Source organism: Talpa europaea, assembly GCF_964194135.1.
Source record: "Talpa europaea genome assembly, chromosome: 16".
NCBI classification, from domain to species: Eukaryota; Metazoa; Chordata; class Mammalia; order Eulipotyphla; family Talpidae; genus Talpa; species Talpa europaea.
The window spans coordinates 20,328,739-20,351,543 of NC_140084.1; the positions used below are offsets into that span (position 1 = coordinate 20,328,739).

Sequence of the window (22,805 nt, forward strand, 5' to 3'; positions counted from 1 at the left end):
GATTTCAAGCAATAATCACAGTAGCTGATTTTCATTGAGGGCTGGTTCTTTTGGCCAGTGTGCGCACAGCCCTGCAATTTGATCTTCACAGAAATCTGAAGAGTCAAGACTTTTTTTTAAAGATTAAAACATTTTGCTCCTCACCTCATTCACAGGCGAGGAATGGAAAGACTTAGTAAAAAGGAGTAACTTGGAAAGAGAGCCAATCGGATGCAGCATCAGGTAGGGGGCTGCTTATTTCTTGAGCCAATGACCCAAAGGCTGGCCTGTCTGCATTCACACATGTGTGAATCAGGTAAAATTTATTGGGTGATCACAGTTTGCCAGGCTCCAATGTAAGCGCTTTAAGCGTTTACATTTTGTGTTTGCTGAGAGATTCTCCAACGTCTAGCAAAAGGCGTGGCACAGAGCAGACGCTGTGACATGTGCAGTGAAGAGTGTCCCTAGCCTGGGACTCCGCCAGGATGGTCAGCGCAGACTTCGGAAGTCCCGGCCTAGGGGACTATAGGGCCGCCGGGGCCCGCCCATCCCAGGCCGCCGCTACGGGGCTCGGGCTGTCCTGGGTCCCGCCCAGCACCCAGGTGGCCTCTCAGCAGGTAAGCGGCCCGGGTCGCTGGGTGCTCGGGCGTTCTCAACTCCTTCCCCCGGCGCTTTCCCCTCCCGGCACTGCGGCCGGGCTCCGGCAGGCGGCGGGACCCGCGCTCAGCAGCCGGCACCCGGCCGCGGCGCGCGGGCTCAGAGTCCACCCAGCCGGCTCCCGCCGCGCACGCCCACCTGTCGGCCGCGCATGCGCAGCGCGCGCGCCTGGCGCGCCCGGCCTCCCCGCGCCCCTCGGAGCGCGGCCAGTGCGCAGGCGCGGCGGCCGATGTGAGTGTGCCTGTGCGGGCGAGAAGATGGCGGCGGCGGGGGAAGCAGCGTGAGGAGTCGGAGGCGCGCCGAGGCTCATTGAAACGGGCCGCCATGGCCCTCCGCAAGCCGCAGGTAGCCGCTGGCCCGCGCCCTCGGCGGGAAGGGGCTCTGGGGGGTGGGCCCGCGGGCGCCGACGCGGGCGGGCGGGCGGGCGCTCCCTGCCCGGAGCGAGCGTGTGGGAGTGGGGGAGGGCGCCGGGACACGCTGCCCGGGACTAGGCCCCGAGCCTCCCGCCGCTGCTGCGCCCGCGCCGCCCGCGCCCGGACTGGGGAGGGCTGGGGGCGCGAAGGGGTTAACTCCCCGGGCGGACCGGGCGCCCGGGGCGTGGAAATTGGGCCCGAGGGCCAGCAGCCCCTCGGGGCGGCGGGGTGGGGGCGGCGCGCGGGAGCCCCCCGGAGCCGCCGAGCTCCCCCCCCCCACCCTGGGCAGCTCCCAGGTCGGTCGCCCCCTCTGCCCGCAACGAGCCGCAAAAATTGGGGGTGCCATGTTTCCCCTTTGCTCCCCAAAGGTGGCTTCCTCAGCTTCATAGATCTCGGGGTGTTCTGCTACCTGGTCTCCAGTCAACTCAGGAGCAGCCTGAGGTTACTGTTGCAAAGAAAACTCGCAATGAGTAGCAGGGACCGTACTTTTTTTTTCTTGCAAGGGAGTGACATCTTTTGCACGAATTCTGCCAGCCCGGGAGAACGGACGCCCCTTCTCCGGACATGGGCTATAAAGCTCAGGGGCCGCGTCTGCTCTTCCTCCGTAGTATAAAGAGTGAACATGCACCTTTGGCTTTTAGGGAATGCACGTTTAGGGTTGAGTTCTTATTTCCCTCTCCCACCCCAACTCGCCCAAATTAGCATTTACTCTGGATAAAAGCCGGCATGTGGTGTTGTCAGGCTGGCTTTAGACCGCTGATAGGTTGACATTCAATCCCTGGAAATTATCGCTTTTTTACCATCTCAGTGTGTTTTTTGTATTAAATGAGGGAAAATGAAACAGCTATTCGGAAAGCTGGTGGCCAGTAAATCCTAACTCTTTATAAGCAGTTGGTTTTGTTGCCCTTTTGGAAACGAAGTCAGTTTTAATCGTGGAAGTGTGGCATTTCATGCGCGAAAACCTGTTTTTTTTTTTTTTTTAAGTTAGATTTTACAAGAAGCTGCAGTTTTGTTAAGTTATTCATTCTTCACTTTGCATTAGGATGGTCCCTCTTACTTTTTTGTTCACTTTTACATCACTTTTGTAAGTATCGAGTATAGGTCTTTACACAAAAGTTTTTTTTAGTAGTTTTTTGCTTGGTGTAGCTAATTTTTACAAATGTGTGATTCATAGACTTTTTTTTCCCTTAAATTTGATATTTGCCTTTTTCTCAACCTAAAACATTAATGTTTAACAATAGCTTATTAAAATTAGTATTAGCACGTACAAGATTCATAGTGAACTGATATGTAATATAGTGATTTTGAAATGAAGAGAGCATGTTTAGGCATCATTCAATTTCATGGTGATAAGTACCAATCACAATGTGAAATTTATGAAAGTGGTCATAATACCTGAAAATAATTGAGATTGCATTCATTGTTCTAGTATTCATGTTTTATACAGTATTGCCAGTACACAGCTTTAGAAAAATGGAGTGGCAGAAGTTAGCTGAACATAATTTTTAGCAACACTTTGGGTTTAATACTTCAATATTCGACTTAAAAGTTTGTTTTTTTGTTTTAAATTGTGATTTAAATGTTTTTGAGTTCTAGTATGAAGAAGGTAGTAAAGGAGTCATTTGATATCTTATAATTCTTTTTAAAAGAATAATAATGAAAATAAGTAATGAATTCATATGTGACAGGATTTAATTATTGGATTGTGCTTGAGTCAGTCTGGGCATTTTAATAAATTTGTTCTACTTAGCTGTTTAATATCCTAAGGCTGTCCTACAGCCTCAATGGCCATTCATTAATTCAGCAAATACTGTTTGAGTACTTTCCCTGTGCTCAGCAACACCATATGCATGTTACTTGCTATTAGGAATGACATTCACAAATTAACTGTAAGGCTCCTGTTTAAAATTGGACCACTAAGGTTACAATTTTAAAAATTAGTGTAGATTAGATCTTGTTTCCATGTTATTAGAAAGTAATGATTGAACTGTTCCTTGGATTGGAGCAAAACTCAAACCTTTTAATGCCAGTAGCTTTCAGCATTTCTTTTCAGCAAGTACAGATGATGAACTTCAACAATTGAAGTGTAAGTACATCTCTAATTTATGAATGCTTATTTGTCATGAGGGAGCCTATTAAATGATTTTGGCTAATTAATTTGAACTGACCAGTTCTGCCTTAAACCAGAAGTTCGTATGATTTATAGTGACATCCCACGCCCTCATCCTTCTCACTGAATGTGGTTGTCCTTTGAGTGCTGCTATCCTGGTCCTCTGTAGCAGGCAAAGGTCGATTCCCTCTCCCTTCCTCCCCTCCCCCCTTTTCATTACTTGCAATACTGGGGCCAACATCTTACACCATGGAATTTCTTGGCTCCACTTAGGGCATATGGCAGAGTGTGTTAGTGTATTGGTGAATATCTGTTTATAACTGACAGCTGAATTAATAATTCTTGAAAGAGATAGGTTTTTATTCACATAGTGAGCAGCTGAAGTAAAGAAAATTGTTTGAAATACTGATAGAATATTGGGTGATAACAGTTTTCCTTTGTATAGCAAATTACTGAATATGTCCAAGATTAGATAGCTGTTAAGCCTTTGGAGTGAGTGGTTGCCTTAGGGTTTCTGCATTTCTGCAGACCCACCCACAGATCATCCAGGACCCCACCCTCATGCTCTTGAGCTCTTCTAGTTGGGCCACTGTGTGCTGAAATTAGTGATTAAGAAGTGGTCCCGCCTCTTTCTAAAATTCCCTCTGGAGCAAAAGACAGGACGGGCTTATATTCCAGCGCTCTTTTATGTGGAACTGACATCATCTGAAGAGTGGATCACATAGGAAAACTTGAGAGAAGGATTACAGAGCTTAATGACTATTTAATGCCAAGCCTAGTGGACCATTTCCTGAGTGCTGTGTTCAGACTATAAATATACAAATAGTAGCAAAAAGTTGTATCATCCCTACTTGATGATCCCTAGTTCTATCAAGGAAATGTTTTCTTTCTTTCTTTTTTTTTTTTTTTAATGAATTTCAGCCAGGTAAGTACTTTATTAATGGACCTGATTTTTCAAGCGGCACATTAAAGGTGGTTAACTGTTGAGTGGTTAACCGTTAAAGGTGTTAACTTCCTGATAGTATACTATGAAAAACAGCAGTATGAAAAACAGCAGTAAAGAGCTGGCTTCTAAATTTGTAATTAAGCTGTTGCATTTCTATTTACTGCCACACATGCAAGAATCACTGTGGCACAAAACAGATAAATCTTTTGAAGTGGAATTCACTGGCCTTGGGCCATTGGATTACTGTCATTTGTCACTTTAGTGCTTCTTCAGCAGTGTAGCTGCTCCTTTCCAAAGACTTACATGTGCTTGGGTTGCAGTTTTCTGGTTATTGAAGTGATCTCCTGAAAGGGCTTTCTGGGACCATTTTTGTCAGTCCAGGCTGAATTGAGAGCTAGTGCAGGTAAAAGAAAGCCCATGGGGTCTGTTAATAGTATTTGTTTCAAGGATCAAAAATTGTGGAATTTATCATAAACCTGGAGGTAGAGTCTTCAAAATGTAGGCTTTCCATGAGCTGGCTGTTTTTTGACAATCAGAAAACTGCTCAGTCCTCACCCCCTTGTCAGAAGAAGACTTGAGAAACCAGAAACTGTTGACCAGTAGCTCCATTTTGCCTGTTTCTTGAAGGGAGGGCATGGATGCTCCAGTTGCCTCCCCTGGGAACAAGGAAGGTGAGGGGTGGAGGTCTCAGTGTAGTTTGGACTGAGAGAAAGGGACTGCGTGGAGAATTAAAGATCTTTAGGAAGGCCTCTTTCTGACTTGAATTGTTAGCTGAGTATGTGCAGGAGAGTTTACACACTAATAATGGCCATTCTGAGGATTCTCAGGCTTTTCTTGGTTAACCTTTTTCAGAGCAATTCTCAATTTATTTTTCTAGTATTATGGCCTCTCTCCTCAGCCCACACTCAGATTCAAGTCTCCCAACGTACATTAGAAATGAGTGTGCCTCCTGATAGAAAGCCTGGGCCCAGTCTTGTTTCAGGATCTGATTCTTACTTCTAGCTTTCTGGCTTCCCTCTCTCCTGTCCCTCATTTCTGATTATGGTGGATTTTGGTTTCCTCATTTGTCCTTGTTTCATAAAGGAATGCTCCTTTTTATCTATGTTTATTGGATGCAGACAAGTACGTCCTTTTACTTTTGGCAAGGCAATCTCAAAAGTATCAAAAGATTCACTATGACAGCTTCAAATTTATGTTCTTGTTGGAACTACTGTGAAAAACATGTATGTTTAAGTGTTAATTAAATACTAGACGTGTATCAGGTATGCCCTGCTGTGAGAAACTTGAGTGTAGAAAAACATAGATGTGAAAACTGCACAAAATAGAGGGGGCTCATGTTACAGACCTGTTGTGGCTGTGGTGGAAGGAGAGGAGGAGAGGATTCTTCTGAATAGCGCCTCCCCTTGCGGGCCGCCCCCCCCACCCCCCCCCATCCCTTCCCCGGCTGTAGTCCTTAGATGAGAGCTGTTGGCTGAGCTGGCATGGGAGGGACAGCTTTTTGGAACTTTTTCTTATCTTGCTAGCCACAAAAGTAGAAGACTGTATTGTGAGGGCCTGTCAAAAATTCAATTTTTTTGTGTTTTGAGATATAGTGAATAAAGTTGAATTCCTGTGTAATAAATTTTGTGAGCCATGGACTGTGCGAACAAGGACTGCCCAAGAGCAAGTCATATATGATTATAGAAAATTTGGCTGTGCCTTTGGTTCTAAAGAATTGCAGTCTGCATTGCTCAGTTGTTCTCCCATAATCATGATGTGTCCTTTGCCCTGAATATAAGCAGTGCATTTAAAATCTTATTATATTCATTTAAATTTAGCCAGGCGCAATTAGCTTGTGAATTTATTTGGTATTCTATTAATGTCAGGAGGCTTTCTTAGTGTTTCTTGGTGTTGCTCCTGCTTTAGACAGTTTATAACTCAAGGAATGAAGCAATGTCTCTCTTGGGAGGCTTTCATCTTGTATCACTAAAATTTGTACTCTCCCTATTCTTTCTGAAAGTATCACTCTTTTTCCTTTTGATAGGACATGTTGACGCTTTGGAGGAAACAGAAGAGAATTGAAAATGAAGTTTAATTCTAGAGTTGTTGGAGATTTTTGCCCAGTGTTGTAAAATGTTTCTCTTGATATTTTAAGTAATAAAGTCCCTTAGCTGGCTGCCAAGACTGTGTCTATTTTTTTTGGAGACCTGATGTGGGCTTTCTGGGTAGATCTGATAATTGACAAGGAAGAACATGTTTATTGTAAAACACTAAGCATTCTGTTATCATTTGAAGACTTGTACAATGTATAAAGTGCTCTGGCTTGTTTGATCCTTCTAGCAGCTCTGTATTGTTTGTGATTCTCACCATTTTACAGATGAGTGAAGTGATACCCAGAGACGTAGTGACTTGAAGTCATGTTGTAGATCCTTTACTTTTCAACTTATTTTTAAAATATATTTAAAGATTTATTCATTTATGCATATAAGAACTGGGGTACAGGCCAGAGGTGTGGGGTCTAAGAGGATTCACCAGAGACAGCAGGGAACAGAACAGGCAGGCTGATTGAAATACACTGCTGAGGGGGTAACGGGCGAGACAGGAGAGGTCTGCTGCGCCATGTGGGTAGCTCCCTAGCCTCTTGGGGATGGAACTCTGCTGCAGTGGCTGATAACAGCTTCATGGGTTGCGTCTTAACCCCTTGCGCCACCAGGGAGGCCCCTACTTTGCTTTTCTAGAAGAGACTGATAAAAACATAGTACTTCACATTTCTACTTTCCCACAGTATTTCCTCAGTGAAAGTTTATGGACTGGACAAATGAAGCAAGGATTTAAATATTTAAATATAGTGATATGTTACTTAACAAGTGATAACTATTGCTAAGCTTTGTGTGTAGGGTGCATTTTGATAAAAGTCCTTTATGATTTTGTTTTTAAATACAAAGTAAAGACACTTTCTAAAAGATACAAACAATACTGGTATTTAAATAAAATGAAAAGTCGGGCCTCCCCGGTGGCGCAGCCGTTGAGCGCTGGGTTGCGAAGCTGCCCGCGGCCTCTGCGGCACCGGTTCGATCCCCGGCTGCTCCCAGGCCACTGGAGGAGGGTCCCACATGGTGCGCAGACCTCTCCTGCCACCCGCTGCTCCCCTCAGCAGTGTACTTCGGTCCTTCTGTCTGCTCTGCTCCCTGCTCTGGCTCTGGTGAATTCTCTCACCCTCCCGCGCTTCTGACTGTACCCAGTGCATGTATAAACAAAACAAACAAACAAACCAGCAAACAAATAAAGCATGCCTCTATTTAAAAAAATAAAAAAAAAAAAATAAAATGAAAAGTCATTCTCTTCCTCTCCCTTCTTTAATTCCTAGGGCAGTGTATGTTTTCTTTGCCTTTTACTGTTCAATAGTCTTTTTTTGTTGTTGTTTCCATTGTACCATTCTAACCAGCTAGACACTGAGCTGAACTTTTTGGAGCAAATCTTTTTAAAAGAATTGAAGGTGTATTTGCTAGTATGCAAAGTTTTACTATTTTTACCCAATTTTGCCAGTGACGTTGCAGATTTTCTGAAGTTAAAATGACTCACTGGGATGCAGCACACTGAGGGCTGGATATGCTGTAGACATTTCTGAGCGATAAAATATTTCCCAAACAGTCTTTTTTTAAAAAAGTAGTATTTTGAAGAGACTTAAGTCTTAATTCTAGCTACCATGGTGTCTGGTTCTTATATTGTGGAGAGAGCTCTGATTTAGAGTTGAATTCTTTGCCATTGGTCATCTCTGCAGAGATCACCGTGCAGAGCACAGAGGTCACTGTGCAGAGTGATCAGAACTTCCTTTGGTTGGCGAGATTGGTAGGTCGGAAGCCCAAGCAAATTGGATAATTAACCTGATTTTTTTCCATGTCTTCACCAAAATCAGGTTTTCTCTTTCCCCTTTGTTTTTATCAAAGAGCTGCAATAGCAAAGAAGAAAACCACTCCCAGCGCCCACCTCAGTCCCTGTCCCCAGACAGCCATATTCAGCCACCTCTGACTAACCCCTTGTATAACTAAGTCTTCCAAGGGTAGCCTGCTATTTAGTTTAGCATTCACTTGTTGGCTCTTGGACACTTCCATTCAGAAGGGCTTCATATCTTCTGTGATTGTTCAGACAAGTTTTGGTAGCTGCACCTCCGGAGTATGGCGAGTTCTGTGCTTTAGAAGTGGCAGAGTAGTGAGAGATACAGGCTGATTGGTGAGTCTTGTTTAAAGGTTCTCCTTCTGTCATGAAGTGGGAATGACCTAGTCAAGTGAACTATGGTCACGCAGTCCATCATTAATGAGTGCCTGCTGTGTACCGGGCACTGAACCAGGCACTGTCCCTCTTTACTGCAGCACTTACTGACCAGACAGTCAGGTGCAGTAATGCGTGTGCCTTTCCAGACACACTCATGTCCTCAAGGAAGGGGACAGTCTGTAAGCTTCGTCTGGGGAAGTCAAGGAAGCATTCCCCTGGAAGTGGCGCCTCATTGAGCTGCACAGTATTGAGAAGGTGGCCCTATGACTTGAGGGAGTTTGGAACATGTAAGAGAACTTGGGGAAAATCTGTTCTGAGCTCACACTTCCTGAGAAAAGTGGAAGGGGGTGCTATAGCATTTGACCATTGCATCTCAGCAGACTGCAGTTTGGACTCATACGCTGAGCACCCAAGGCAGAGTTGACTCTGTTGGGTCACCAAGGCCAGTAGATCAGGAGACCAGGTGGAAATGACCTTGGACTTTTGACTAGGGTTGGGGAGGGAAGGAGAGGTGGCACAATCCAAGATATACTGAGATGTAAAACATGGATTGAAAAAAGGGGTGTGGGACTGTCAGGGAAGCTGGGAAGATGCCCCTCCAGAAAGGTGACTGTGGGCTGAGAAGCTGCATTTGTCGCCGTGAGAGGCTGCGGGAAATGGCAGGGCTTAGGGAGTGGATGGCATCGCTCTGTTCTGTCTGTAGTGCTGGTTGAGATGATTGTATACAGGGTGCTGATTGGGGCCTTTGTGGGTTGTCAAGTTTCATTTTTGAGGCTCTTCTCTACATATGGGAAAGGACTCTGCTTACCTCGGCACCACAAACCCCAAAACTTTGTGGTGGGGGGGATGTAGGGCGGCATCCCTTGGGGACATCATGGGTATATTAATGCTGATAAAGAACTCTTGAAATGTCCTCAGTGATAACTGATTAGAGTTGTTAGGGAAGTCAGTCAGGGCCATTATTCATTACTGCCTTTATTGGGTGGGGGGGGCACCTTTCAAAACAAACATTTCTTCCTTGATTATGCTTCTAGAAATTAGTTAGGAAAAACACATCACCTGTAATATCCCATGACTCTGAGATGACTTCTTTAATATTTTGAAATGCTCATCAGTGTTTTTTTTTTTTTAAAGATTTATTTTATTTATGCATATGAGAAAGACCTGGGGTGCAGGCTAGAGGTATGGGGGGGGTGAGAAGATTCCTCAGAGACAGAGCGGGGAACAGAACAGGCAGACTGATTGAAATACACTGCTGAGGGGAGCAGCAGACATGCAGGAGAGGTCTGCTGCGCCATGTGGGTCAGCTCCCTGGCCAGGGATCAAACTTATGCTACTGTGGCTGCCAGTAGCTTCACAGTGCTGACACTTAACCCCTTGGGCGCTACCAGGGAGGCCCAACCCTTTAGTGTTTTTGTAGTAAAGGTTAGACATTTGGGATGATGATGTACATTTCTTAACTTGGAATTCTTGGTCATGATCACCTGGTATCCACACTACTGAGTTGGGATCCCTGTGACCAGCCCTGCCAAATCTGTATTTCCAAGTTTTCTGGGCCTGACTTGGCTCGTATTGGAACCTGCATATGGTTTTGTTTATGGCTTTTTTTTTTAAATTTACCCTGCTAAGTAAGCACTTGGTCCCATGATTCGGATTAACCGAATCGTATTTTGGACAATTTGGGGCATATTTGGGGACATCATGGGTATATTAATGCTGGTAAAGAACTCTTGAAATGTCCTCAATGATAACTGATTAGAGTTGTTAGGGAAGTCATTCAGGGACATTATTCATTATTCATTAAAGCCTCTCCAGATATTAGGTGTGGACAATAGCTCTAACAAAACATAGGTTAGTAGGTCTCTTAAGAAGTGATGTTACAGCCGGGCGTGGTGGCGCGCCTGTAGTCCCAGCTACTCGGGAGGCTGAGGCTGGAGGATCGCTTGAGCCCAGGAGTTCTGGGCTGCAGTGCGCTATGCCGATCGGGTGTCCGCACTAAGTTCGGCATCAATATGGTGACCTCCCGGGAGCGGGGGACCACCAGGTTGCCTAAGGAGGGGTGAACCGGCCCAGGTCGGAAACGGAGCAGGTCAAAACTCCTGTGCTGATCAGTAGTGGGATCGCGCCTGTGAATAGCCACTGCACTCCAGCCTGGGCAACATAGCGAGACCCCGTCTCTAAAAAAAAAAAAAAAAAAAATAAGAAGTGATGTTACATAATTTTGGGGCTCAGTGGATGAATTGTGGAAAAAGCCATTATCAGAAAGTTGAACTGTTTGCCACTTTGAAGATCCACCTCACTAAGTCTTCAGAATGAGATTACAGTTTAGGTTGAAGTTCGTTAGCTAATTAATGAATTCCTTTTTTTTTTGAAGATTTTTTTTTTTAAATAGAGGCATGTTTTATTTATTTATTTGTTTGTTTGTTTTTTGTTTATACATGCACTGGGTACAGTCAGAAGCGCGGGAGGGTGAGAGAATTCACCAGAGCCAGAGCGGGGAGCAGAGCAGGCAGAAGGACCAAAGTACACTGCTGAGGGGAGCAGCGGGCGGCAGGAGAGGTCTGCGCGCCATGTGGGACCCTCCTCCGGTGGCTGGGGAGCAGCCGGGAATTGAACCAGCGCTGCAGAGGCTGAGGGCAGCTCCGCAACCCAGCGCTCAACCACTGCGCCACCGGGGAGGCCCTTAATGAATTCCTTTTTAATTGAGGTATAATTGACAAAACATTAGTTCCAGGTATACAGCGTAATAATTTGATATCTGTAGATACTGTGAAATGGTCACTATAGTAAATTTGGTTAACCTCTATCATCATATGTAGTTACGCTTATTTTTCTTGTGATGAGAACTTTAAAGACTTACTCTTAGCAACTTTTAAATATCCCACACAGTATTAGTAATGATGATCCTATGGTGTAAATTACATCCCCATGACTTGTATTACAGTTGGAAGTTTCTACTCTTGGCCACCTTCACTCATTTCACACGTCTTTTCCCTGTTTCTGCCAACCACCAATCTGTGCTCTGCATCTGTGAGCTCTCTTTTATGTATAATGAAATTATGTGGTATGTTTCTTTGACTAATCATAATGCCCCCCAAGTTCTTCCATGTTGTCACAAGGGATAGAATGTCCATTTTTATGGTGGAATAGTATTCTGCTGTGGTTATACACACACACACACACACACACACATGTGTATATACTACATTTTATCCATTCATCCATCAATGGACATGTGGTGTTTTCATATCTTGGCTATTGTAAATGATGCTTTAATGAAAATGCAGGTGCAGATAACTCTTCAAGTCAGTATTTTTGTTTTCTTTGAAGAAATAGCAGTGGATTTGCTGGGTCATAGGGTAGTTCTATTTTTGAGGAACCTTTATATTCTTTTTCCATTGTGACTACACCAATTTACATTACCACCAACAGTGCACAAAGTTTCCTTTCTCCACATCCTCACTGGCATGTGTTCTTGTCTTTTTGATAAATGCCATTCTCACAAATTTGTAGTGATTTGTGGTTTTGATACATTTTTTTCTCAGTAATTAGTAATGTTGAGCACCTTTTCATGTACCTGTTGACCACACGTATGTCTTTGGAAAAATGTCTGTTTTATCCTCTACCCAGTTTTTAGTTGTTAACTATTTTGCTTTTGAGTTTGCATTTTGGGTTCCCAAGACAAATTTCTTTTTTTCTTTTCCCAAGATTTATTTATGCATATATACAAGAGCTGGGGGTGTAGGCCAGAGGTGTGTGTGTGGGGTTGAAGCTTCATCAGAGACAGTGGGGAGCAGAACATGTGGGTTGACTGAAATACACTGCTGAGGGGAGCAACGGGTGAGACAGGAGAGGTCTGCTGCACCAGGTGTGTCACCTCTGTGGCTGGGTATTGAACTGGTGCTGCAGTGGCTGCAGATAGCTTCATAGTGCTGCGCCTTAATCCCTTGCACCACCATCGAGGCCCACATTCTCTGTAGTTTTGACTAGAAACTGGAAACTATCTGTAACTGAAATTTCACACACAGTGATACTGTAGCAATATCTTAGCAATGACCAGCCTTGGACACAAAGTTACTAAGCCCCTGTTTGGGAAGAGTTTGCCTCTCATGCCAGGGCACATGTTGAACAAAAGGTTTACTTTTCTTTTTAAGGTGGACAGAAAGTAAAGTTGGCTATTTAAAAAATTTTTTTTAAAAAGATTTATTTATTTATGCATATAAGAGCTGGGTACAGGCCAGAGGTGTGGGGGGTGAGAGGATTCACCAGAGACAGAGTGGGGAACAGAACAGGCAGACTGACGAAATACACTGCTGAGGGGAACAGTGGGCGCAACAGGAGAGGTCTGCCGCACCATGTGGGACCCTTGCCGGCCAGCTGGAATTGAACCAGTGCTGCAGAGGCTGTGGACAGCTTCAAAGCGCTGCGCTCAACCTCCTGCGTCACCAGGGGAGGCCCGCCATTGGTTTCTTTAGGGGATACAAGTGTAGATTTGAGTTAGCTTTGCTAATTAGTTGGTTCACTTTATGAGAAAGGAAACACATCCCTTGTCTGTAGTCGGCCCTGAGCCCTCTTTGAAGGAGTCCTGCCGGAGGAGATATGCCATGTCCAGAGGTCTGTGGTATGAAACAAGCTATTTTGTGTCATCCTTGGACTGAACACATGTAGTCTGAGATCAGAGCTCAGTTACTGATCTAAATAGATGCCTTCAGTGTTGCCGTCCCATGCCCAGTGCTGGGCCATGAGCCTCTCTGCTCACCTGGTCGGGGCCCCTGCCAGTATTCCTCCAATTCCATGGAGCAGCCATTGTTTCTAGGTCATAGTCCCTGTAGGTCAGGGATGAGGCACTGGGAAGAGAAGTTTCCAGTTGGCTTGCTTCAATTATTTTCTTTTCCCGCTCCTTTATCACCTGAGGTATTCCAACCAATGTATTCATTTTGCCCCTTGGTTTTTTGAACTCAACTAACTGCCAGGCACTGTGGGCACAAAAGTGAATGTGAACAAGTTGTCTCTGTCTGAGCCACTCTGCTGTGAACATTCTCCTCCCCTCTGTCCATGTGACTTGCTCTGGCCCTGGGCACTCTGTGTCATTGTGACTTTTCAGGGCCTCTGCCCTGTTTCACCTCGCGGCTTCTTTCACCCTCTGCCATCTTGTCTGGCTTTCTCTAGAGCATTAACCACTGCCCTATGCCTAACATAGTTCATTTGTACAATTTTCTGTCTCCCCCACCAGAATATAAGTTAATATGGGTAAGTTTGTCTGTTTTGTTCACTCATTCTTCACTAGGCTCTCAACCTTAAGTGTTCAGTAAATATTTATTAATGAATAAATTAATGAAAGAGAAGACACTTTGTGTCTTCTGCAAGTCCACTGTCAAGTATGGAAAAAGAGGCTAATCAATTGTTATAACCTAGAGTGAGTAATTCAGCAGGTTTGTTCAGAAAATAGTTTGCAAGATCAGACTCTGGGACTGAGTTCTGTGGAGAGCTAAGCTTGACCATTAGGGGCCAGAGTGAAGGCACTGGACACAGGTGGCCCAGCGTGAGCAGCAGCAGGGCCATGCGTGGAGAGCTCTACTGTCTGGGGAGGTGGGGGAAGAACATGACTGATGAGTCCAAGACAGATGTGTGGCAAGTCCTGAGGGCTCTTGCACACTGTCCTACAACCTTTTATTCCAGAAGGTCATGGGAACCTTGAGAGGCTGTTCCTGGGGATCCCAGCCATCAGACTCGGTGTTAAGAAAGCACTAGGCAGCACTTGAGGTTGGGCTGGAGGCGGGCGCTCTCAGACACCCAGTGCAGAAGGGCTGAGGGCTGACTCAGGCAGTGGCAGATGAAATGAAGTGCAGGGTGACTTGTGGGAACTAGGTAGCCACATTTAGTATGTCTGTGTTTTAATAAAATAGGATTCTGCTGTGTGTTTAGTAAAATATTTTCCCCCTCATTTCTTGCATTGTGAATATCCTCACTAATTAAACAGTTTCCTTCAGTGTTAAGTTTAAGTCCTGCAGTGTACTCACAAGTTATTTTATCTATGCTAAAAAGAGATGTTTGGGCAATTTTTCAGTCCATTTTTTTTAGTTGTATCTGTGAATTACCTGATTTCCCAGAGCTAGTTAATGCACATCGTTGTAAACTGAAAGATGAAAATAGCCTTAATTCATTGATTACTTTTGAGGGCGGAAAGATATATTTTGCTACATAATACTAAGAAAAATAATTAGTACTAATTTAAAACTTGAATTTTTTTTGTTTGGATTTTAAAAGTGTGTACTAAATTCATTAAAAGTAAGTTATGATTATGAACTAATTTGAAAAAGATTGAGAAAGAGCTTTTCCTAAAATATATCAGAAAGCGACTGGCTTGTGTTTGGTGAAGGTTAGTTAACTATTATAGCTACTACTGTAGAGATTCTGGAAGGTAACTCGAATGACCAGACAGGTGGTTGAAGCCTGGGTACCCATCAGTGCAGGAGAGGACCTGTGTAAGGGCTGAATCATGTGCTGCACAAATTCAATTCTGTAGCAGTAACTCAGAAAGTGAAGGAGATGGGTAATCAGCAGCCTTCTGAAAGGGAATGAGTTTGGGCACATGGAGAGGAAGGAGGGCATTAAGTGAGTAGCGCTTAGATTTCAGGTCAACCTATTGTTTTGCTTTTTGAGTGATCTTATTTTAGTATAATCCCCGGTTGTTGCCACTAAACTGGGAACGTCTTTTACTACCTTTATTGGTCACACTATTCCTTCCTTAGGATGTTTTTGATAACAAGCAAAAGGCCAGCACTCACTGAATTACATTGTCCACTAGAGATTTATTGACTCATGTAGTTCCAGAACTTGGTCAAAATTCAGGGTTGGTTTGATCTTCAATTCATGCCATCTTTGAGGATCTGGTTTCTCTTCACTGTGTTCTGTCAGTAGTGTCCTAAGGCTAGTTTCCATCAGATGGCAAAATGGCCAAAAATGGCCACAGCAGTGGCAGGCTTTACATTTGCTTGTAACCTACACCACTCCAACCAGACCCAGAGAGCTAGTATGCGTCCCAGAATCCTGGCAATCGTCTGAGCTTTGTGCTTTTTAGCCAAGGCACACCTGGGCCATCTTTTAACCAAGTGCTGTGGACTAGGTGTGCCAGGCCCTAGGTGGGTGTACCCTTCTGAACTGAGGGAGTGCCTCCGATGGGGAGGGGAGGGGAGGTGAATGTGGGGCCCATGGCTGCAGAGTCCATACTGTCCCACCCAGAAGCACAGTCCCTGCCACTCACTTCTTTCTGGTTTCCAGGTCCTCCTCTTGGACTCTCAGACTTGTGACCCTTCTTTCTGTTTGGCAAGTCGTCCTATACACCTGATGGCATTGAGCTGTCTCTCACGGTTTTCCTTATATTTTATTGCTGCTTTGTTCAGTATCTGTGTTTTGGTGTCAGGGTCCGATACTGACTACCATTTTCCTTTAGTGGGATCTTGGACAGGGCTAATTTGCAGAACCTCAGATTTTTCTATCTTTATCACTCAGGCAAAGATATTCATGAGATCCTAAGTATTGTGCCTGAGTGGACAGGATTGGGAAGTGAAAAACACAGGAGATCAAGGTACATTTACAGACAGAGAGGTAAAGGAGAGTCACCGTGAGGTGTGAACAGTACTGCTATAGATATAGGGGCCCAGAGTATTTCCCCTGAGGAGGTGATGTTGAATTAAGCCTTGGTGGGTCAGCAGGAGTCCTGGGAGCAGGGGTGGACAGCTGTATGCATGTTTAGAATACCTGATGTACTAGCACATGATACTGAGTTGTTCAGTCAGTGACACCCACAATGACAGTTAAAGGGTTTAGCTTTCAGACATGACTAGACCTTAGAACTAGAAGTTGACCATGTGTCAACTCCTTGTTCCAAGGTGATTAATGTGACTCATTCTGAAATGTGCCTTCAGTTTATTTGTTTTTTAAAAAATTTATTTTTATTTATGCACAAAAGAATTGGGGTATAGGCCAGAGGTGCAGGGGGTGAGAGGATTCACCAGAGGCAGAGTGGGGAGCAGTACAGGTGGATCAACTGAAATACACTGTTGAGGGGAGCAGTGGGCGAGACAGGAGAGGTCTGCTGCACCATGTGGGTCAGCTTCCTGGCCAGGGATTGAACTCTTGCCACAGTGGCTGGTGGTAGCCTGATAGCACCGAGACTTAACCAGGGAGACTCGTGCCTTCAGTTTAACTTAAAAAGTAGAACATAAAAATGGAAGTGCTATGGGCTTGGCAGCCTGAAAAAATGGAAATGAAATATAATTGAGCAGACCAAATGGGACATGTGAATGGGGAATTCGTCAATGTAGTTCCATCTGGAGAGTGGGTGAGCTGTTTAGGGGATAATGTGTAGGTACCAACCCCAGAGGGAGAGAATGGTCCCGGACAGATTAAAGTCTCGTAGAGTCAAATGGAGCCAGGGAAAGAATGTTTGGAAAAGTGTGTGTGTGCGCGCATATGTTTTTGTGGGACGGGTGCTGCTTGGTAGATGCACTAGTTTGAGGGTATAAAAAGACCTTGGATTAAATTGGGAGGTTGTAGTTGTCCCTACTGCCCAGGGTTTCAGTTAATGTAGGTCAACCACAGTTTGAAAACATTACCTACAATAAGGTATTTTGAAAGAGAGAACATAATCTCATAACTTTTATTACGGTACCTTGTTTTAGCTGTTTGATTATTTATTCCTAGTCCCTTAAAATTGTGGTCTGTAGTTTAGCTTTATCATAGGTATGTATGTATAGGAAAAACCACATTGTACATAGGGTGTGGTGCTATTTGTGGTTTTCATGCATCCTCTGGGGCGTCTTGGAATGTATCCCCCACAGTTAAGGGGGGAGGACTGTATTAGTTGCATTATGCATTTTATGCTGATCGGCGTTTTAACTTTGTGGTTTACCTTTGCAGAAACCTCTTAAGTGATTAATGGTCAGTAAACCTTTAAAAGCACTAGAAGTATCTCAGTTTTGAATATATCTGCTCTGGGTATTGTTCACCATGCAGTGGACCCTCTTACAAAGTGAATAATTGTCTCATATTGTCACAGGGAGTCTGTCTGACTTGGGATCATAACTGGGGAAGGGCCTCTGCTTGCCATCTCCCTCTCTCTGTTGGCCTTTTTGTGGCCTCAGTTGCCTGTAGTGGTAGAGCTCTTTCTTGGGTCAAGGTGAGTGTGTGTGCTGTTTTACAAGAAGCTACTGGATCATTCTACACCTGTCACCTGCATTTCCCTTAGTATCATCTTTGTTTTGCATCAGTTTATTTTTTTAAAGATTTATTTATTTATGCATACAAGAACTGGGGTACAGGCCAGAGATGCGGGGTGGGGGGGAGGGGGCGGTGAGAGGATTCACCAGAGACAGAGTGGGGAACAGAACAGGCAGACTAACTGAAATACACTGCTGAGGGGAGCAGCGGGTGAGACTGGAGAGGTCTGCTGCGCCATTTGGGTTTCTCCCTGGCTGGCCGGGGATTGAACTTGTGCTGCAGAGGCTGCGGATTGCTTCATAGTGCAATGTTTAACCCCTTGCGCCACCAGGGAGGCCCTATTTTGCATCATTTTAAATGACTAAATAGTGAATCTGCAAATGCTTAGTTGGTGAAATATGTCAAAAAAGACAGTCTAAGAAAAATAATAAGGGGGGACAAGAGTTGAGAACCTGCTTCACGCCACTGGATTCAGGTACCTGACTTGGTGGTTAAAGATAGTGGGGTAAGGAATAAAAATATTTATTTATTCATTCATTCATTCATTCAAGCACTGGGTACAGTCAGAAGCACGGGAGGGTGAGAGAATTCACCAGAGCCAGAGCAGGGACAGAGCAGGCAGACAGACGGAAGTACACTGCTGAGGGGAGCAGCAGGCGCGGCAGGAGAGGTCTGCACGCCATGTGGGACCCTTGCCCAGTGGCCGGGGATCAAACCGGTGCTGCAGAGGCTGCGGGCAGCTTTGCAACCCAGCGCTCAAACGCTGTGTCACTGGGGAGGCCCTATTTTGTATATTTTTTACATCATTTTTCATTTTTGTACAATGTATGTATTTTCACCTCAGTTTTAGTCCCTGTGAAATTCCCACCACCCATTCACCTGTGATCTATCACCATGGTCCCGTGTGCTCTTCCCACCCTTGTTTGGATCCTACGCCCTTCTTCCTGCTGCAGATGTCTCTGGTTTATAATTGTCTGTTGATTTTGATTTTCACTTTATTGTAGTTACTTTTTTCCCCCGATCCTTATTTGAATCCTCTACCTTCCTCCTATGAGACCATCTGGTATTTTTCTTTTTCTTTCTGGCTTATTTCACTGAGCATGATTCCTTCCAGCTCCATTCATATTGCTGCAATTGACATGAGTTTATCTTTTTTGATTGCTGAGTAATATTCCATTGTGTTTATGTACCATATCTTCTTGATACAGTCATTTTTTTTTAAGGTTTATTTATTTATTTATGCAAACACTGGGTACAGACAGAGGCACGGGAGGGTGAGAGAATTCACCAGAGCCAGAGCGGAGAGTAGAACAGGCAGAGTGACAAGTACACTGCTGAGTGGCTGGCAGACGGCAGGAGAGGTCTGCGCGCCATGTGGGACCCTCGCCAGGCGGCCAGGGATCGAACCAGCGCTGCATAGGCTGCGGGCAGCTTCGCAACCCAGTGCTCAACTGCTGCGCCACCGGGGAGGCCCCCAGTCATCTATTTTTGGGCATTTGAGTTGTTTCCATAGCTTAGCTGTTGTAAATAGTGCTGCAATAAGCATAGGGGTGCAGGTGTCCTTTTGGATTAATGTTTTTGTGTCCTTTGGGTAGATACCTAGGAGTGAAATTGCTGGATCATGTGGAAGCTCCATTTTTAGTAGGTTGAGGAACCTCCCCTCAGCTTTCCATAGTGGTTGCACCAGTTTGCACTCCCATCAGCAGTGCAGGACAGTTCCTTTTTCTCTACATCCTCACCAACATTTGTTGCTGCTAGTTTTTTTTAGTATGTGCCATTCTCGCTGGTATAAGATGGTATCTCATTTTTGATTTGCATTCTCTGATTACAAGTGATGTTGAACATTTTTTTATATGCCTGTTGGCCATTTGCATTTCCTCTTTGGAGAAGTTTCTTTTTAGCTCTTCTGCTCATTAAAAATGGATTTTTAAAAGGTTGATCCAGGGCCTCCTGGTGGCGCAGGTGATTGAGCACCACGCTACGCTGTGAAACTGTCCACAGCCTCTGCAGTGCGGGTTCGATCCCGGCTGGCCGGCAAGGGTCCCACAAGGCGCAGCAGACCTCTCCTGTCACGCCTGCTGCTCCCCTCAGCATTGTATTTCGTCAGTCTGCCTGCTCTGTGCCCTGCTTTGTCTCTGGTGAATCCTCTCACCCTCTCACGCATCTGGCCTGTACCCTGGTTCTTGTATAAATAAATAAATCTTAAAAAAAAAAAGTGGTTGACCTGCCCTGAGCCTTGATACTTTCTGATCACATTCACCCTATCTTTCTTTTCCTTCTATATTTAAAATTTTGAAAGCCAATTTTCTGTTAGCTTGGAATATGGTGACTGTGAATGATTTTCTGCTGGGTCCAAATACACCAGTATTAAGTTTACTGCAAAGCTTAACCTAATTGTCTTGGTTACACTTAACTGTTACAAAGATTAAAGGTTATGTCTTAATTATAATGTTTACATTTAAAACATGAAAGATGTGATCCTGGTAGAACATCTCTGGTCATAATAAAAACAGAAGAAAACCAATTGGAATGGCAAAGTTAAAATGTTAGCCCACCACCACCTTGGAGGGGTGACCTTTTGTTATGATGAATAGAGAAGTTATCATTCTTGTCCCATCATATTTTATTTGTTGTGGGTTTTTTTTTAAAGATTTATTTATTCATACAAGAACTAGGGTGTAGACCAGAGGTGCGGGGAGGGTGAGAGGACTCACCAGGAGAGAGTGGGGCGCAGACCAGGCAGATCTACTGAAATACACTGCAGCGGGCGAGATAGGCGAGGTCTGCTGTGCCATGTGGATTTCTCTCTGGCTGGCTGGGTATCAAAATTGTGCGCAGTGGCTGGTGACAGCTTGGTAGTGCTGTCTTCAATCCCTGTGCCACCAGGGAGGCCCCTGTTGTGGTTTTTTTTCTTTTCATTTTCCTCTTCCTGAATTCATTTCTTCAACAGCTGTTTTGAACCCATGTTTGGTAAGTATTCATTATCTGCGGATAATGTAAAGATGAGTTTAACTTGGTTTCTGTTTTTTTTTTTTTAATCAACTTTATGGAGGCATAAACATACATTCAGTAAATTTTGCCCATTTACAGTTTAGTTCAGTGAACTTTAGCGAAGGTATATGTATGTGTAATCACCTCCATGTCAAGACATCATTTCCGTTTTCAAAAGTTTCCTTGTGTCCCCTACACTCACCTCATGGCCCCAGCAAAGACAGAGCTACTTCTGTTAGTTTCTTTTTTATTGGTGTATCTCTCTTCTTTTCCCCTTCTTTCCTCTCTTAAGATTAGCACCTGATTACAACCTGATTGTAATTAGTATAATAATAGGTGGAATCTTGAACTTCCTCTACAGCTATCCCAGATCATGTGCACTGGATTTCCTCCCTGATTTATCAACTTTGTTCCATGTGATAAAAAGTCTCTGTAGGCAGTTGCTGTATAGTGAGAGCTATCTGTTATCTTGCTGCCTAATACTAATTTAGAACAAAGCAGGTTAAAATGTAACTTCTACCCTATAATGTAATGTAGACACCGGACTGTAAAGTTGGTAAAAGTGGCTTTCTGTTAAAGGAATCATGTTTTCTAACTTGGAGGTGCTGTCTTTGGAAACAAGCTTTACCTTACAATTCATTAAAACACTAAATATATAACCAACATAGTAAAAATCTTGCTTTGAAAATTGACAGGTTGTCTTTTGATAGAACTTTAATAGAATAAAACACAAACCCCGAAACCAGGCACTACATTACAATACTTTTGAATCTTAAAAAGAGGGAGGCTGCCAGTAGGTATGGCCTTGTACACAGTTTGTCCCCTCTGCCCAAGAAAATAAAGCAGAATTCTTTTATAACCCACTTAGGGGCGGATGAAGACTTTCTTCCTCCTCTTCTGCTTTCCCATTTTAACACTCATGGCAACTTGCAGTGCATTTGCACTATGACCAAAATGTAGATGTCCTGATGTCCTGAACCCCTGTCAGTTTTCTTTAGAGTTCATTCTTATAATTCGCAGTTCATTGTGGGTGGTGGGTACTCAATACACATTGTTAAATCCCTGGAATTCCTGCTGTGCAGTGACTGACAGGGTCAGCCTCTCTACTCACCAGGTTGAGTGTGCATTGTGCCTGGTCTCTGGCCCATCCCTGTGGGGCTGTTAGCTGTGTATTTTGATAAAGATGTACTTTTTACCCAACCACTTTTTTTTAAAAACTTGGATATATTTACATGCCATAGAATTCACCCACTTAAGTAAGTGTGTGCTCAGTGGTTTTTAGTGTATTTACGTTTGTGCAGCTGTTATAGGGCAGCCACGATACAAAACGGGGTGCCTGACTATGGGTCCTCACCATGCGCTTAAAAGGACTATCAGTGCTCTACTGCAGGCACACGCGAAAGGTTAATAAAAGGTTTATTTACAAGGGAAGGGCAAATGGGAAAATGTACAACTCAGGGAGAAAAGTGGGAGACAAAGTTTTAAATGTGTCCTACCCAATTGGCCGATCTGGAATCTCTAATGGCACTCTGAGAGCTGGCCCGAGCCAGGAGCTGTGAAGCCAGGAGGCGAGCAAGAAAGCGCCCCAAGGCCCATGTGTTTGGTTTTTATACCAAACCTGGCTGCTTAACTCCACCCTCAGGTCGCAGCTACCTTCCCTTTGGTGGTGACGGGATTTGTCTTTTCCAATGTCTTGATGGCTTTGGTCTGGAGTGGGAGTGGGGTCCGCAAAGCCTGCATGGGATTAGCTCAGAACATCCTTTCCCCCTAACACAGCCACCCACACAGTTTTAGGTCATCTCAGCATTCTAAAAAAGAAAACCTCATCTCCTAGCAGTGACTTTCCATTCCTCTCTCCCTACCCTCCCCAAAAGCCCCGTACAGTTTTAGTTGTCTGTATCCATCTGAGGACATTTCCAAACCTGTGTTCTTGGTCCTTGTCAGACCTGGGAGATCCTTGGAGTTCTGGGAAGAACTTTGGAGCTTGTCTCCTCCATCATGCTTTCCTTCTATAGATAAAATCAAGGCTTTTATCACTTGAAAAAGTTTATTGCTCTTTTGTTTCCTCCTGTCTCTCAAATTCAACTTATAGTCATTGGGAAATGGGGGTGGAGAAAACTGTCCTCAGCGGCTTGTTAGTTGTGACTTAGTTCTGTCCTGCACACTGAGTTCATGGGAGGTTGTTCCAGGAGCTGGGGTCAGAGTTGCCTGCCTGTCTCAGAAACTGTCAGCGGCA

General features: G+C 44.4%; 1 protein-coding gene across 1 annotated transcript in view; it reads left to right on the forward strand.

The window, feature by feature from the left end:
- Positions 1–464: 464 nt before the first annotated feature.
- Positions 465–22,805, forward strand: part of USP10 (ubiquitin specific peptidase 10) — a gene marked incomplete at its 5' end in the record, with an annotated part of 68,753 nt that continues 46,412 nt past the window's right edge. Inside the window, 2 exons of the mRNA XM_084256844.1 lie at positions 465–596; positions 796–981. Of these exons, the coding sequence (XP_084112970.1) occupies positions 465–596; positions 796–981 (318 nt within the window). The remainder of the gene's footprint in view (positions 597–795; positions 982–22,805) is intronic.